At 42.6% G+C, this 13,141-nt stretch overlaps 1 protein-coding gene across 2 annotated transcripts in view; it reads right to left on the reverse strand.

The window, feature by feature from the left end:
* Positions 1 to 762: 762 nt before the first annotated feature.
* Positions 763 to 13,141, reverse strand: part of LOC126354575 (tetratricopeptide repeat protein 17) — a 303,403-nt gene continuing 291,024 nt past the window's right edge. The window contains exons 13-14 of one of the 2 annotated variants that reach the window (XR_007565351.1): positions 12,999 to 13,104; positions 763 to 992 (exon numbers count right to left, since the gene is read on the reverse strand). Coding sequence is in view for 1 of the 2 variants with exons in the window: in XM_050004319.1 (XP_049860276.1) it covers positions 13,087 to 13,104 (18 nt within the window). In the remaining variant the exon portion in view is untranslated. Of the gene's footprint in view, positions 993 to 12,996; positions 13,105 to 13,141 lie in introns of those variants that run through there. The other variant, XM_050004319.1, reaches the window with a different exon arrangement.

Consider the following 13,141-nt stretch of genomic DNA (forward strand, 5'->3'; position numbering starts at 1 on the left):
TCCGGAGCAAGTATGGTGGGTCTGACACACCGGTGTCAATGTGTTCTTTTTTCCATTTCCAGGAGTGTATAACAAATAGAGCATATATTACTAGTCAATTATAGATATAGATGTCATTGGGACAGTCTCTTACCCCTCAATATGCTTATCCAATTGAACCACTACACAATAGTAGTTCATTTACTTTTCTGGATTTGTCTTTCAAATCTGAATTCTGTGTAAGTAGCTTTTGAGAAACAGCTGACATGAGTTTTTATCAGACAATATACTGTATTTATGATATATGCTAATGAATAGATTACAAATGAAAATTAAGTGGTATGTTCTATTCTCATCAAGAAAGGGGTTTGAGTGTTCGGACCTGAACTTCGAGCTGTCCATGACATACCTCACACTGGTAGTCATAAATTTGTAGTCAGTGGATACAGTGCACAATTTCTGGAAATCCTCTAGTAGTACTCAAGTAAATCTACTTGGAGATCTAATATGTTAATGGTCATAAACCCTAAACTACTCTACAAACAGAAGCCAGCTGTCTGATCAACAAATGTGATTTCTCTTTGGAAGTAAACAACAGGCAGCAATAGTTAATAGCAAGCACTGAGATCATTCTTTTAGAAAAGTATCACTACACACACACACACACACACACACACACACACACACACACACACAAAAGAAACATGACTAGAATGAAACTATGTGTATCTGAGAAGTTTTGAAAAACATAATACCAGTAACAGTTCTCTTTAGAGCACACACTAGATGTAGAAACATTTGTGATTTATTTGGACAGTGAAATGGTTCACTTAACTTAAGGCTGGAATTTCTTTACATAGATATTTTTATTACTTTACAAATGGAATTTATCCTTATTTTCTTCTAAAACAAACAGTGGAAGGAGATGACTGAAATCTGTTATGAGCTGGCTTCAAATCTTGTCTTGCAGCCAATGGAGAATGATAATGGCTGTCTGCTTCCTGTTTTTTAACCTGAAATTTAAAGTAAAGTACACTATGTAATTTCAAAACTATGTATATTTGACATATTGAGTTTTATTGTAAACTTTTTTAATTTTAAAACGAATAAACTGAATGAGAACAATTTGCATGACTTGAAATCCTACTTATAATACTTGGTGAAGCAGATGACACAGTTGTACAACTTAGAAACCACTTGAATCTCCAGCTTCGGAATTTACACACACCTTCTTTATAGAAGGAAAAATGACTGCTAAATTGAAAACAACTGTAGCCTAAACTTCATACAAGCTACATCCAAAAGAAATCACAGTTCTCTTCCCTGACCTGTCATTTTCATACAAGCCATTATTAGAATTCTGGAATCACTAAGTTTAATATTTTCCAAGATTCTCTGGTACCAGGATTTGGACTGACTATTCTAGCCTTTCACCAACAGCTTTCTTCCTGTTTCCTATCTTTCCCATCCACCTTATAAAGTAAATATCTAAAAGTTGTAAAATAACAATGAAAATAATCAATTTTTGAGAATATAATGAAATTGGATGGATAAAAAGAAACCCTCATGAAGAAGTGACAGTAGAACACCACATATAAAGAAAGGTTTTATGCATGCAGGCTTTCAGAGCCAGTTGCTCCTCCTAGAAGGGGAAGGAAGAGAGGTGAAGGAAAAGGACTGGAGAGGTTAGAATTTGGAAAAGTCACCTAGAACCCCAGGGCAGGGGAGACTTACCAGATGGGAAAAGAAGGAAAGAGCAACCCTCTTCCTCTCCCTTCAACCTTTCTGACCAATGAAGGAGCCACTTGCTCCAAAAGGTTGCATATGTAAAACCTGTTTTTAAATGTGTGTGCTTCTGCTGATGCTTGGTGAGTAGATTTTTTTTTTATTTATCCAATTATATTAAAAGTTGTAAAAGCTAGATATTCAACAGTGTGTTTCTAATTTGTGTGTCTACCAATACTATTCCATTTGCAGTCCAAACCATTCATGCCTACACCAATGTTAATAAGTTAACTATATGAAAACTGATGATGTAATCAATCTGGTCAAATTATAGGACAAAAGGGATTAAAAAGTAAGTTTTATCTGTAAATTATACCATTGTTGGATTGCAACTGCAATAGTGCACATGCATTCTAAATAGTAGGGCACAGACATCTTTATTAAGAGATCACTGTGATGCATATGTTTAATAATAACAGGTTGTGATAATATTCACCAAACACAATACACCACAAAAAGTGAGCTCAGAATCTATCAGCCACTGATGTTCACTATCAGATTTGTAAAGTGCATTGTGAACTGTTCATATATGCATAAATGGTGAGGGGAATGAATTGGCAAGTGACCTTCATTGCTGATGAGGAAGAGAAGAGGCATAGAACTTATGATCAAGAATGACAATTCTGTCTCCATGTTTCTGTGAATTTCCTGGTCACACTGTACGAAAAGTTATGAGACAGATTGAACTAATGCAAAGTTTGCCCACTGAAATCCATGTTCTTCAACAGAAGACAACACAAAGTGGCAAATGGATGGGGCATTATTGTAGATAGAGTCCAAAAATGAGTTGGCTTGTGCTTTAGGTAACAATTCATAGCTGCATTCTGTTGGAAATTATGTAGACTGCAAAGGAAATCTACACATTGAGCAAACAGTTGATTTCTGGGCTCTGGGCCACCTACAGTACATAATAGCACATTGCTATATTGCCGTAATGTGTCATACTCCAGCTACTCATATCTTTACTGGTTCATTGTTAGAGCATTCCCAGCTAAACTTTGATGATAGTAGTATTAGGAAAGCAGGAATGCGTAAATGAAGTCAAATTATCACTTATCAAAAGATATCAACTGAAATGGTGGCCAAATTAGATTTTTCAATTATTTAAGATGGGAATCTGAAACTTTGACATACATACTACAGCTATCTATTAGTTGCCCTATCAGGTAAATTTACAGCTGCACTCAAGTCAGAAAATAAAAATGGGTCCTTTCTCAATGTAGTGTTTTGTGATTCATACCTTAAATCAGATTACTTAAAGCTTCAACATGCATGAGTGCCATGGTCATGTTTTCTAACCTCAGTAGCATGTTTCTTGTTTATTTGTGTATTTCAAAGATTACCACAAACACTCTTTTAACCAGGCACATTTGTCAATGGAAGACATGGAACTATCGATAAGTGTTGTTATGTCTGTGTCTAGAGAGAGCCCTGCCCGTGACTGTACCGCAGATTTGGTTATAAACTTCCCTTCAAATGAGAAGTAGTTTGAAGGGAAGGTATATAAACAAATCTCCAGCAAAGCTATGGCAGCCCGCATGGCACCCCCCTATGCCAACCTTTTTGAGCGCCACCTAAAGGAGACCTTCCAAGCCTCTCAAAACACCAAACCCCAAGTCTGGTTCAGGTTCATTGTGGTATCTTCATGATTTGGACTCAGGGCAAAGACTCCCTGTCATTGTTCCTTCACAACCTCAACACTTTCTCTACCATCCGCTTTCCTGGTCTTCCTCAACCCAGCATGCCACCTTTCTCGATGTTGACCTCCTCCCTGATGGCTTCATCCACACATCTGCCCACATTAAACCCAGCACCCACCAACAGCACCCGAATTTGGACAGTTGACATCCCTTTCACACCAAAAAATCCCTCCCATATAGCCTGGCCACCCAGGGATGGCATATCTGCAGTGACAAAAACTCCATTGCTCAATATAATGAGGGTATCACCAACGCCTTCACAGGCATGCACAATCACCCAGACCTAGTCTGAAAAAAGATCTCTTGTGCCATTTCCCTATACAACCCCAATCCTCCCACCACTCCAAAAAACCACCCACAAAGGAGTGTCCTCTTGGTCAGCCAGTACCACCCTGGACTGGAACAACTAAACCAATCCTTTGCCAGGGCTTTGATTTCCTATCATCATGCCCTGAAATGAGGGACATCCTACCCAATATACATCCCACCCCTCCTAAAGTAGTGTTCCGTTGCCCACCCAACCTCCAAAACATTCTAGTCGATCCCTTGCCACTCCCAATCCCAACCTCTTGTCACAAGTCCCTGTGGAAGACCAAGATGCGAAACATGCCCAATCCACCTACCCAGCACTTCCTACTCCAGTCCTATCACAGGTTTATCCTAACCCACCAGGGGCCGGGCCACTTGGAATGCAGTCATGTCATTTATCAGCTCTGCTGCAATCACTGCACAGTTTTTTATATTGGCATGACTATCAATCAGCTCTCCACCATGATGAACGGCCATGCCAAACTGTGGCCAATAGCAAAGTAGACCACCCTGTTGTTTGGCACAACATGCAACTGAACATAACACACTTGATTTCAATGGCTGCTTCGTGCCCAAGCCATCTGGAACCTTCTCTCCACCACTAGCTTTTCTGAATTGCGCAGATGGGAGTTATTCTTACAACATATTCTCCACATCCGTAATTATCCTAGCCTCAATCTACGGTAACATACTGTCCCCACACCCTCCACCTGACAGTATCCGCCACCTCTGTCCTATCATCTCCTCCCCATTCTCGTCTCCCACCCTGTTTATTTACAGCCCTTTGCCAACATATCTGCCCGTCTTTCACTGCTCCTCTCTTTTTTTTGTTCCAATTTTCCTCACCTCCATGCCCCACAACCTCCTGATGCTGCACCTGCTAGCAATCTATTCCCTGCAAACTGCACTAGACAGTGCTCATCTCTCTCCCCACCCATACACCACTATCCCTTCCCCTTCCCGACCCCAGCCAGATTGCTGCTTGCATCTTACGGGATGTTGCATTCCAGCCTGAGATGCTGGAGTCAGCTGTCGTGTGTGTGTGAGGTGTGCTTGCTTTTGTGTGTGTGTGTGTGTGTGTGTGTGCGCTTACTGATCAGGGCTGTGGGTGAAAGCTTCATAAAGTGTCTTGTAATTGTGCCTGTCTGCGTTTAAATTTTATCACACTGTAATCCACTTCCAATGCAAAATTTTGCTTTATTCTTGTGTTTTTTATATTTAAATGGGATGTAAAGGAAATATAAACACATAGATCACTTGTTTACTTATTGGAGTATGTGTCTCAGTACCAGAATTCCTTTTCAATTCCCTTTCTGTGGTAATTACTAGTAAATTGAAGTTTTGTATGCGGATTCAGATTCAATACTAGGAATGCCAAAATATGTATATTCAAAGTGGAAAGTCCAACACACCTAATAATGTTTTGACATTTGATCTACATATTTGTACAAATGTATTAAAAACAAAGATTCCAAGACTTACCAAGCGGGAAAGCGCCGACAGACAGGCACATGAACAAAACACACAAACACACACACAGAATTACTAGCTTTCGCAACCGATGGTTGCTTCTTCAGGAAGGAGAGAGAAAGACGAAAGGATGTGGGTTTCAAGGGAGAGGGTAAGGAGTCATTCCAATCCCGGGAGCGGAAAGACTTCCCTTAGGGGAAAAAAAGGACACGTGTACACTCGCGCGCGCGCGTGCGCGCGCACACACACACACACACACACACACACACACACACACACACACACACACACACACACACACACACCCTCCGCACATACACAGACACGTGTCTGTGTATGTGCGGAGGGATGTGTGTGTGTGTGTGTGTGTGTGTGTGTGTGTGTGTGTGTGTGTGTGTGTGTGTGTGTGCGCGAGTGTACACGTGTCCTTTTTTTCCCCTAAGGGAAGTCTTTCCGCTCCCGGGATTGGAATGACTCCTTACCCTCTCCCTTAAAACCCACATCCTTTCGTCCTTCCCTCTCCTTCCTGAAGAAGCAACCATCGGTTGCGAAAGCTAGTAATTCTGTGTGTGTGTTTGTGTGTTTTGTTCATGTGCCTGTCTGCCGGCGCTTTCCCGCTTGGTAAGTCTTGGAATCTTTGTTTTTAATATATTTTTCCCATGTGGAAGTTTCTTTCTATTTTATTTACATCATCATTTATTTGTACAAATGAGTTGTTGTTGTTGTTGTTGTTTGTTGGCTTCAGTCCTGAGAATGGTTTGATGCAGTTCTCCATGCTACTCTATCCTGTGCAAGCTGCTTCATCTCCCAGTACCTACAGCAACCTACATCCTTCTGAATCTGCTTAGTGTATTCGTCTCTTGGTCTCCCTCTATGATTTTTACCCCCACGCTGCCCTCCAATACTATATTGGTGATCCCTTGATGCCTCAGAACATGTCCTACCAACTGATCCCTTCTTCTAGTCAAGTTGTGCCACAAACTTCTCTTCTCCCCAATTCTATTCAGCACCTCTTTATTAGTTATGTGATCTACCCATCTAGTGCAGATACTTTAATAGCAATGAGTTACTATCCTATCATGTTTATGGCAACATGTTTGCTTCTGGTTTCTGTATTATGGACCCCAAGTTTATGGAACTTTGCAGCAGCAGCTGTCACTGTAGCAGCAGCAGCAGCAGCAGCTGCTGCTACAACACCAACAGTTTGTGGCTCACGGGCAGTGGCACAAAGAGCTCTTTTACAGCTAGTGTCTGAGCAGCAATGATAACAGGAGTTGTTGGCCTTGGCTTTGCGCCCACCACCATTCAGTGCCTTTGACGAGTATTTGGGTAGCTGGGATGTCTACTTCTGTCATTTTGAACTTCACCATTTTGTTTACAACATTTCTGGTAGGCAGCAAAGCAAGTACACTTTTGTCTTTTATTAGTTGTTTGTGCACAGTGGTGACTGCGCATCTTGCACCTTACAGGGAGGTCACTGCCAAATCTTTGGCTCATTCTGATCCTAGTCATGGTGAGGTGCTCCACACTGCTAAATCTTTTGAGGTTGCTTCAGCATTTCAGCTTGCTTTTCCCAATGAGATACATGTTACACAAGTTTTTAGTCGCCAATGCAATAGTGGTCAACTGATGATCACGAGTCATCATCATTTTGTAAATCATGGAATTCTTTTAGATAAGCTAAATCATTATGGTTTGAGGGGGGCAGTCCACAAATGGTTTAATTCGTACTTAACTGGAAGAATGCAGAAAGTTGAAATAAGTGGTTCATGTAATGTTAAAGCAACAGCTGATTCCTCAAACTAGGAGGCTATCAAGTACGGGGTCCCACAGAGTTCGGTCTTAGGTCCTTTACTGTTCTTGATATACATTAATGATTTACCATTCCATATTGATGAAGATGCAAAGTTAGTTCTTTTTGCTGATGATACAAGTATAGTAATAACATCCCAAAACCAAGAACTAAGTGATGTAATTGTAAATGATGTTTTTCACAAAATTATTAAGTGGTTCTTAGCAAACGGACTCTCTTTAAATTTTGATAAAGCACAGTATATACAGTTCCGTACAGTAAATGGCACAACTCCAGTAATAAATATAGACTTTGAACAGAGGTCTGTAGCTAAGGTAGAATTTTCAAAATTTTTAGGTGTGTCCATTGATGAGAGGTTAAACTGGAAGCAACACATTGATGGTCTGCTGAAACGTCTGAGTTCAGCTACGTATGCTATTAGGGTTATTGCAAATTTTGGTGATAAGAATCTCAGTAAATTAGCTTACTATGCCTACTTTCATTCACTGCTTTCATATGGTATCATATTCTGGGGTAATTCATCGTTGAGTAAAAAAGTATTCATTGCTCAAAAATGTGTAATCAGAATAATTGCTGGAGCCCACCCACGGTCATCCTGCAGACATCTATTTAAGGATCTAGGGATCCTCACAGTAACCTCAGAGTATATACACTCCTGGAAATGGAAAAAAGAACACATTGACACCGGTGTGTCAGACCCACCATACTTGCTCCGGACACTGCGAGAGGGCTGTAAAAGCAATGATCACACGCACAGCAGAGCGGACACACCAGGAACCGCGGTGTTGGCCGTCGAATGGCGCTAGCTGCGCAGCATTTGTGCACCGCCGCCGTCAATGTCAACCAGTTTTCCGTGGCATACGGAGCTCCATCGCAGTCTTTAACACTGGTAGCATGCCGCGACAGCGTGGACGTGAACCGTATGTGCAGTTGACGGACTTTGAGCGAGGACGTATAGTGGGCATGCGGGAGGCCGGGTGGACGTACCGCCGAATTGCTCAACACGTGGGGCGTGAGGTGTCCACAGTACGTCATGTTGTCGCCAGTGGTCGGCGGAAGGTGCACGTGCCCGTCGACCTGGGACCGGACCGCAGCGACGCACGGATGCACGCCAAGACCGTAGGATCCTACGCAGTGCCGTAGGGGACCGCACCGCCACTTCCCAGCAAATTAGGGACACTGTTGCTCCTGGGGTATCGGCGAGGACCATTCCCAACCGTCTCCATGAAGCTGGGCTACGGTCCCGCACACCGTTAGGCCGTCTTCCGCTCACGCCCCAACATCGTGCAGCCCGCCTCCAGTGGTGTCGCGACAGGCGTGAATGGAGGGACGAATGGAGACGTGTCGTCTTCAGCGATGAGAGTCGCTTCTGCCTTGGTGCCTATGATGGTCGTATGCGTGTTTGGCGCCATGCAGGTGAGCGCCACAATCAGGACTGCATACGACCGAGGCACACAGGGTCAACACCCGGCATCATGGTGTGGGGAGCGATCTCCTACACTGGCCGTACACCTCTGGTGATCGTCGAGGGGACACTGAATAGTGCACGGTACATCCAAACCGTCATCGAACCCATCGTTCTACCACTCCTAGACCGGCAAGGGAACTTGCTGTTCCAACAGAACAATGCACGTCCGCATGTATCCCGTGCCACCCAACGTGCTCTAGAAGGTGTAAGTCAACTACCCTGGCCAGCAAGATCTCCGGATCTGTCCCCCATTGAGCATGTTTGGAACTGGATGAAGCGTCGTATCACGCGGTCTGCACGTCCAGCAGGAACGCTGGTCCAACTGAGGCGCCAGGTGGAAATGGTATGGCAAGCCGTTCCACAGGACTACATCCAGCATCTCTACGATCGTCTCCATGGGAGAATAGCAGCGTGCATTGCTGCGAAAGGTTGATATACACTGTACTAGTGCCGACATTGTGCATGCTCTGTTGCCTATGTCTATGTGCCTGTGGTTCTGTCAGTGTGATCATGTGATGTATCTGACCCCAGGAATGTGTCAATAAAGTTTCCCCTTCCTGGGACAATGATTTCACGGTGTTCTTATTTCAATTTCCAGGAGTGTATATTCACTTTTGAGATGTGTTGTTAATAATCCAACCCAGTTCAAAAGTAATAGCAGTGTGCATAGCTATAACACCAGGAGAAAGAATGATCTTCACTATGCAGGCTTAAATATGACTTTGGCACAGAAAGGGGTAAATTATGCTGCCACAAAAGTCTTTGGTCACCTACCAAACAGCATCAAAAGCCTGACAGATAGTCAACCAACATTTAAAAATAAATTAAAAGAATTTCTAGATGACAACTCCTTCTACTCATTGGCTGAATTTTTAGATATAAATTAAGGGAGGGAAAAAAACTAACTTAAACATTAGTGTCATGCAATATTTTGTGTAATGTAACATCTTGTAGAGACATCTTTCATTAACCTGACACGTTCCACATCATTACGAAGTGTCGTATTCATGATCTATGGAACAAGTATTAATCTAATCTAATCTAACTTCTAAGTTTCACGTAAGTTCACAGGCATCTGGATTGCCAAGATCTCATGAGAGACTTAAGGCTGTTCATTCCCCCCTCCACCCCCCTTCCCCTCCCCCGGAGTGCTCATTTCAGATATGCCCTTCCTCTTTGGCGTTGCTATGTTCACACCCATCAATGAAGTGCCAGTCCTGCTCCGACTGTAGCAGTGTGCACAACAAACTGTTGCCCATGTCTGGCAGAAGACTGCCTGCCGTTGAGAGACAACAAGTGGCTCTTTGGCAAAGGATCACCTAGGCATGAGAATAACATGGCAGTTTACATCATCACTGTTGTGGAGCAGGCCATTTCCCTACCTTCACAAAAGCTCATGCTGGACTTGACACTGTACGACTAGACCATGGAATTCCAGCTGGACACAGCAACAAGAGCATATTCAGCCAGATCACTTCCACTGCAACAGCCCTGGTGCTGGGTCCTGTCTTACCTCCAATGGGACAGTCCTCTCTTCTGAGAACTGTTGCTAGTAGCCATGTACATAACATTCATATGCAGTTGTGCATTATCATACTGCTACTAACATCTTTGGCTTAGGCTTAGACGCTTCTACTAGTTTTGGGCTCAAAGCAGAGGACCAAGTTCATTTAATATCAGATTCAGTATTGTTTTCTGATATATATGCCCTGTGCAGTTCCTATAAGGAGACTTTTCAGCCTACTATTGCATGTGCATGCTCTTTTATGGCTCACATTTCCTAGGAGCCTTCTGTGGTACCTGCATTTTGTCATTCTCAACTGTTACCGTTAGCAGTATATGATGGTATCAAGACAGAACTTGCACAGCTTCAAGACCAGAGCATTATTTCACCAGTTTCCACAAGTCAATGGGTAAGACCTATTGTGGTCATTAAAAAACTGAAAGGGCTGTTACTCATTTGTGGAGATTGTAAGTCCACTGTTAACTCTCAGTCCAACAATGATCTTTACTCCCTGCCTCATCTGGAGAGTTACTGAAAAAACTGACTTGAGCCCACTATTCTTCAAATATAGATTTAGATGATGTGCACTTCCAACTGCCATTTGATGAGGCATCATTTCAGTTGCTAGCCTTGAATTGGCAGGAACAATTATTTGCCATTTTGGGTTTTGAGTGTGCCTGCCATTTTCCAAAAGTATTTCTAATAGCTGGTTCAGGATATTCCACACATTATAAATTATTTGGATGAAATTACTGTTATGAGGTCGACCCACCTGGAGCACCACAAGAAACTGGAATCCCTATTTAAACGGCTCCAGGAAAATGTCTTGTGCTGTTGGCTGGAAAAGTGTAGTTTCTCTGCACCCAGCATCAACAACTGGGGGCATATTCTTACAAAGGTATCATGCTCAGAATATAACATGTTGATGTGATCATAAAAATACCTGCCCTGAAAAAACTAAATAAAATGTCGTGTGACCAGGGCCTCCTGTCGGGTAGACCATTTACCGGGTGCAAGTCTTTCAGATTTGATGGCACTTCGGCGACTTGCATGTCGATGGAGATGAAATGATGATGATTAGGACAACACAACACCCACTCCCTGAGAGGAGAAAATCTCCGACCCAACCGGGAATCAAACCTGGGCCCTTAGGATTGACTTTCTGTCGCGCTGACCACTGAGCTACCGGGGGTGGACCTGAACAAACTTAAACACTTGCGGTCATTCTGGAGAAAATACCTTATTATGTCAGGTTCATTACCCAAGTGTAATAAATCACACACCCCTTCAATCAGGCTGTGCAAGAAAGGGGTCACGTTTGTAGGGTCAACCACCTGTCAACAGGCATTTCAGCATCTTAAGGACAGACTCCTGCTGGCACCTTACACGCCAGGCATGCTGTTAACACTGGCAGTGGGTGCCTCCCAGCATTGCATCGCAGCTGTCTTTCTCACAGGTTGGTGGATACCTCTAAGCACTCAACGGCCTTCACTTCTAAAACATTAAATGCAGCACTGCTTAACTGTTTCCAAATTGAGGAGGAGGTGTTAGTGATCATTTATGGCATATAGAAATTTCACTTATATTTATATAATAGCATGTTCCATTTCGACTGACCACAAATCCTTAATTTCATTGTTTGGCCACCATTCTAAGCTTCTGGATAAGAATGCAATGTGTCCACAATGCTAAGCTATATTTTTAAGTGGGTACCATTATAAAAACTATTTCCACCCCACCAACCACCATGCCAATGTCAGTGCCCTATTCCACTTACCACTTGGCTCTCGCACAGAATTCAATCACTAGAAAACAGTATGCTTCACCCTGGATCACCAGTTACAACAACCTGGATGATTTTCTGCTTACAGTACACAAAGTGGCCATGGCATCAGCAAGCAATCCAGTTGTCAAGAAGGTGTTGTTGGTGGGCCAAAAAGGGTAGCATAAAGCATGTTTGCAGGCTGGCAGATCCAGTTTACGAAATTATTTTGTGGTGTGGTATCGGCTTCATGCCCCGAATGGCATCTTGACATTGGGCCACAGAGGTCTCTGCTTGGTCATCATTCTGTCCACTACTGTCACCCCACATCCTCTGGCTCCTTCACGCATCACATGGGATGATGACCTACTTCGATGTGTTGGCCTGACAACAAATTTATTGGTTTGATATTAAACTGACATTGAACATGCAGGGGCATCTGTCTTTGAGCATGCATGTTCAGCGTGCAACTCACAATGAACTTGGCTTTGTTTACAAATTATGCATTCATATCTGGCACAGATACTTTAGTAGTGGTATGTCAGATCTGATGACACAATACATTGCTGGTGAAGCCTAAATGATTTGGAGCACAGATGAGGTCCTCATCACAAAGGTGAATCAGGAGCCCACTAAAATAGATAATGTGTAATGTGTGACAACTAATACCATATTGGAAGACGGCAGACAGAAAAAGGTTGTACTATTTGAACACAAATTTAAATGGTTCAGATGGCTCTGAGCACTATGGGACTTAACTGCTGAGGTCATCAGTCCCCTAGAACTTAGAACTACTTAAACCTAACTAACCTAAGGACATCACACACATCCATGACCAAGGCAGGATTCGAACCTGCAAACCGTAGCGGTCGTGTGGTTCCAGACTGTAGTGCCTGGAATCGCTTGGCCACCCCAGCTGGCGCTTTTTTAAAGTAATAAGATATGTGCTTCAATGAATAAAGCAGAGCAGGACATTAAGTACACTGACAACTTCTGACCATACATTTTTATTTTTTTTATGCACTGATTTATTTATTAGAAGACTGTTTTTTTTGTTTGCTTTCATATTTATGATTTCTGCTATTTATAAAAACAAGTGGTACATCTTTTCAAATTACATGCGAAGTTGAATGAATAAATAACCTATTACCATCTTCTACTACCTCTAACAATATAATATGTAAGACAAATTGAAAAAAGTGCCTTACCATACCAGCATACGTAAGGTTCATGGTAAAATGAACCACCTCAAATGTAGCTAAATACTCCAGTATCAGTCTTGTAGGAAATGGTGTGTCATGATGCTGCTCTATTCTGTGTAAAAATAAATACATACAAAGTCAGTAACAGT

Source organism: Schistocerca gregaria, chromosome 3, assembly GCF_023897955.1.
Source record: "Schistocerca gregaria isolate iqSchGreg1 chromosome 3, iqSchGreg1.2, whole genome shotgun sequence".
NCBI classification, from domain to species: Eukaryota; Metazoa; Arthropoda; class Insecta; order Orthoptera; family Acrididae; genus Schistocerca; species Schistocerca gregaria.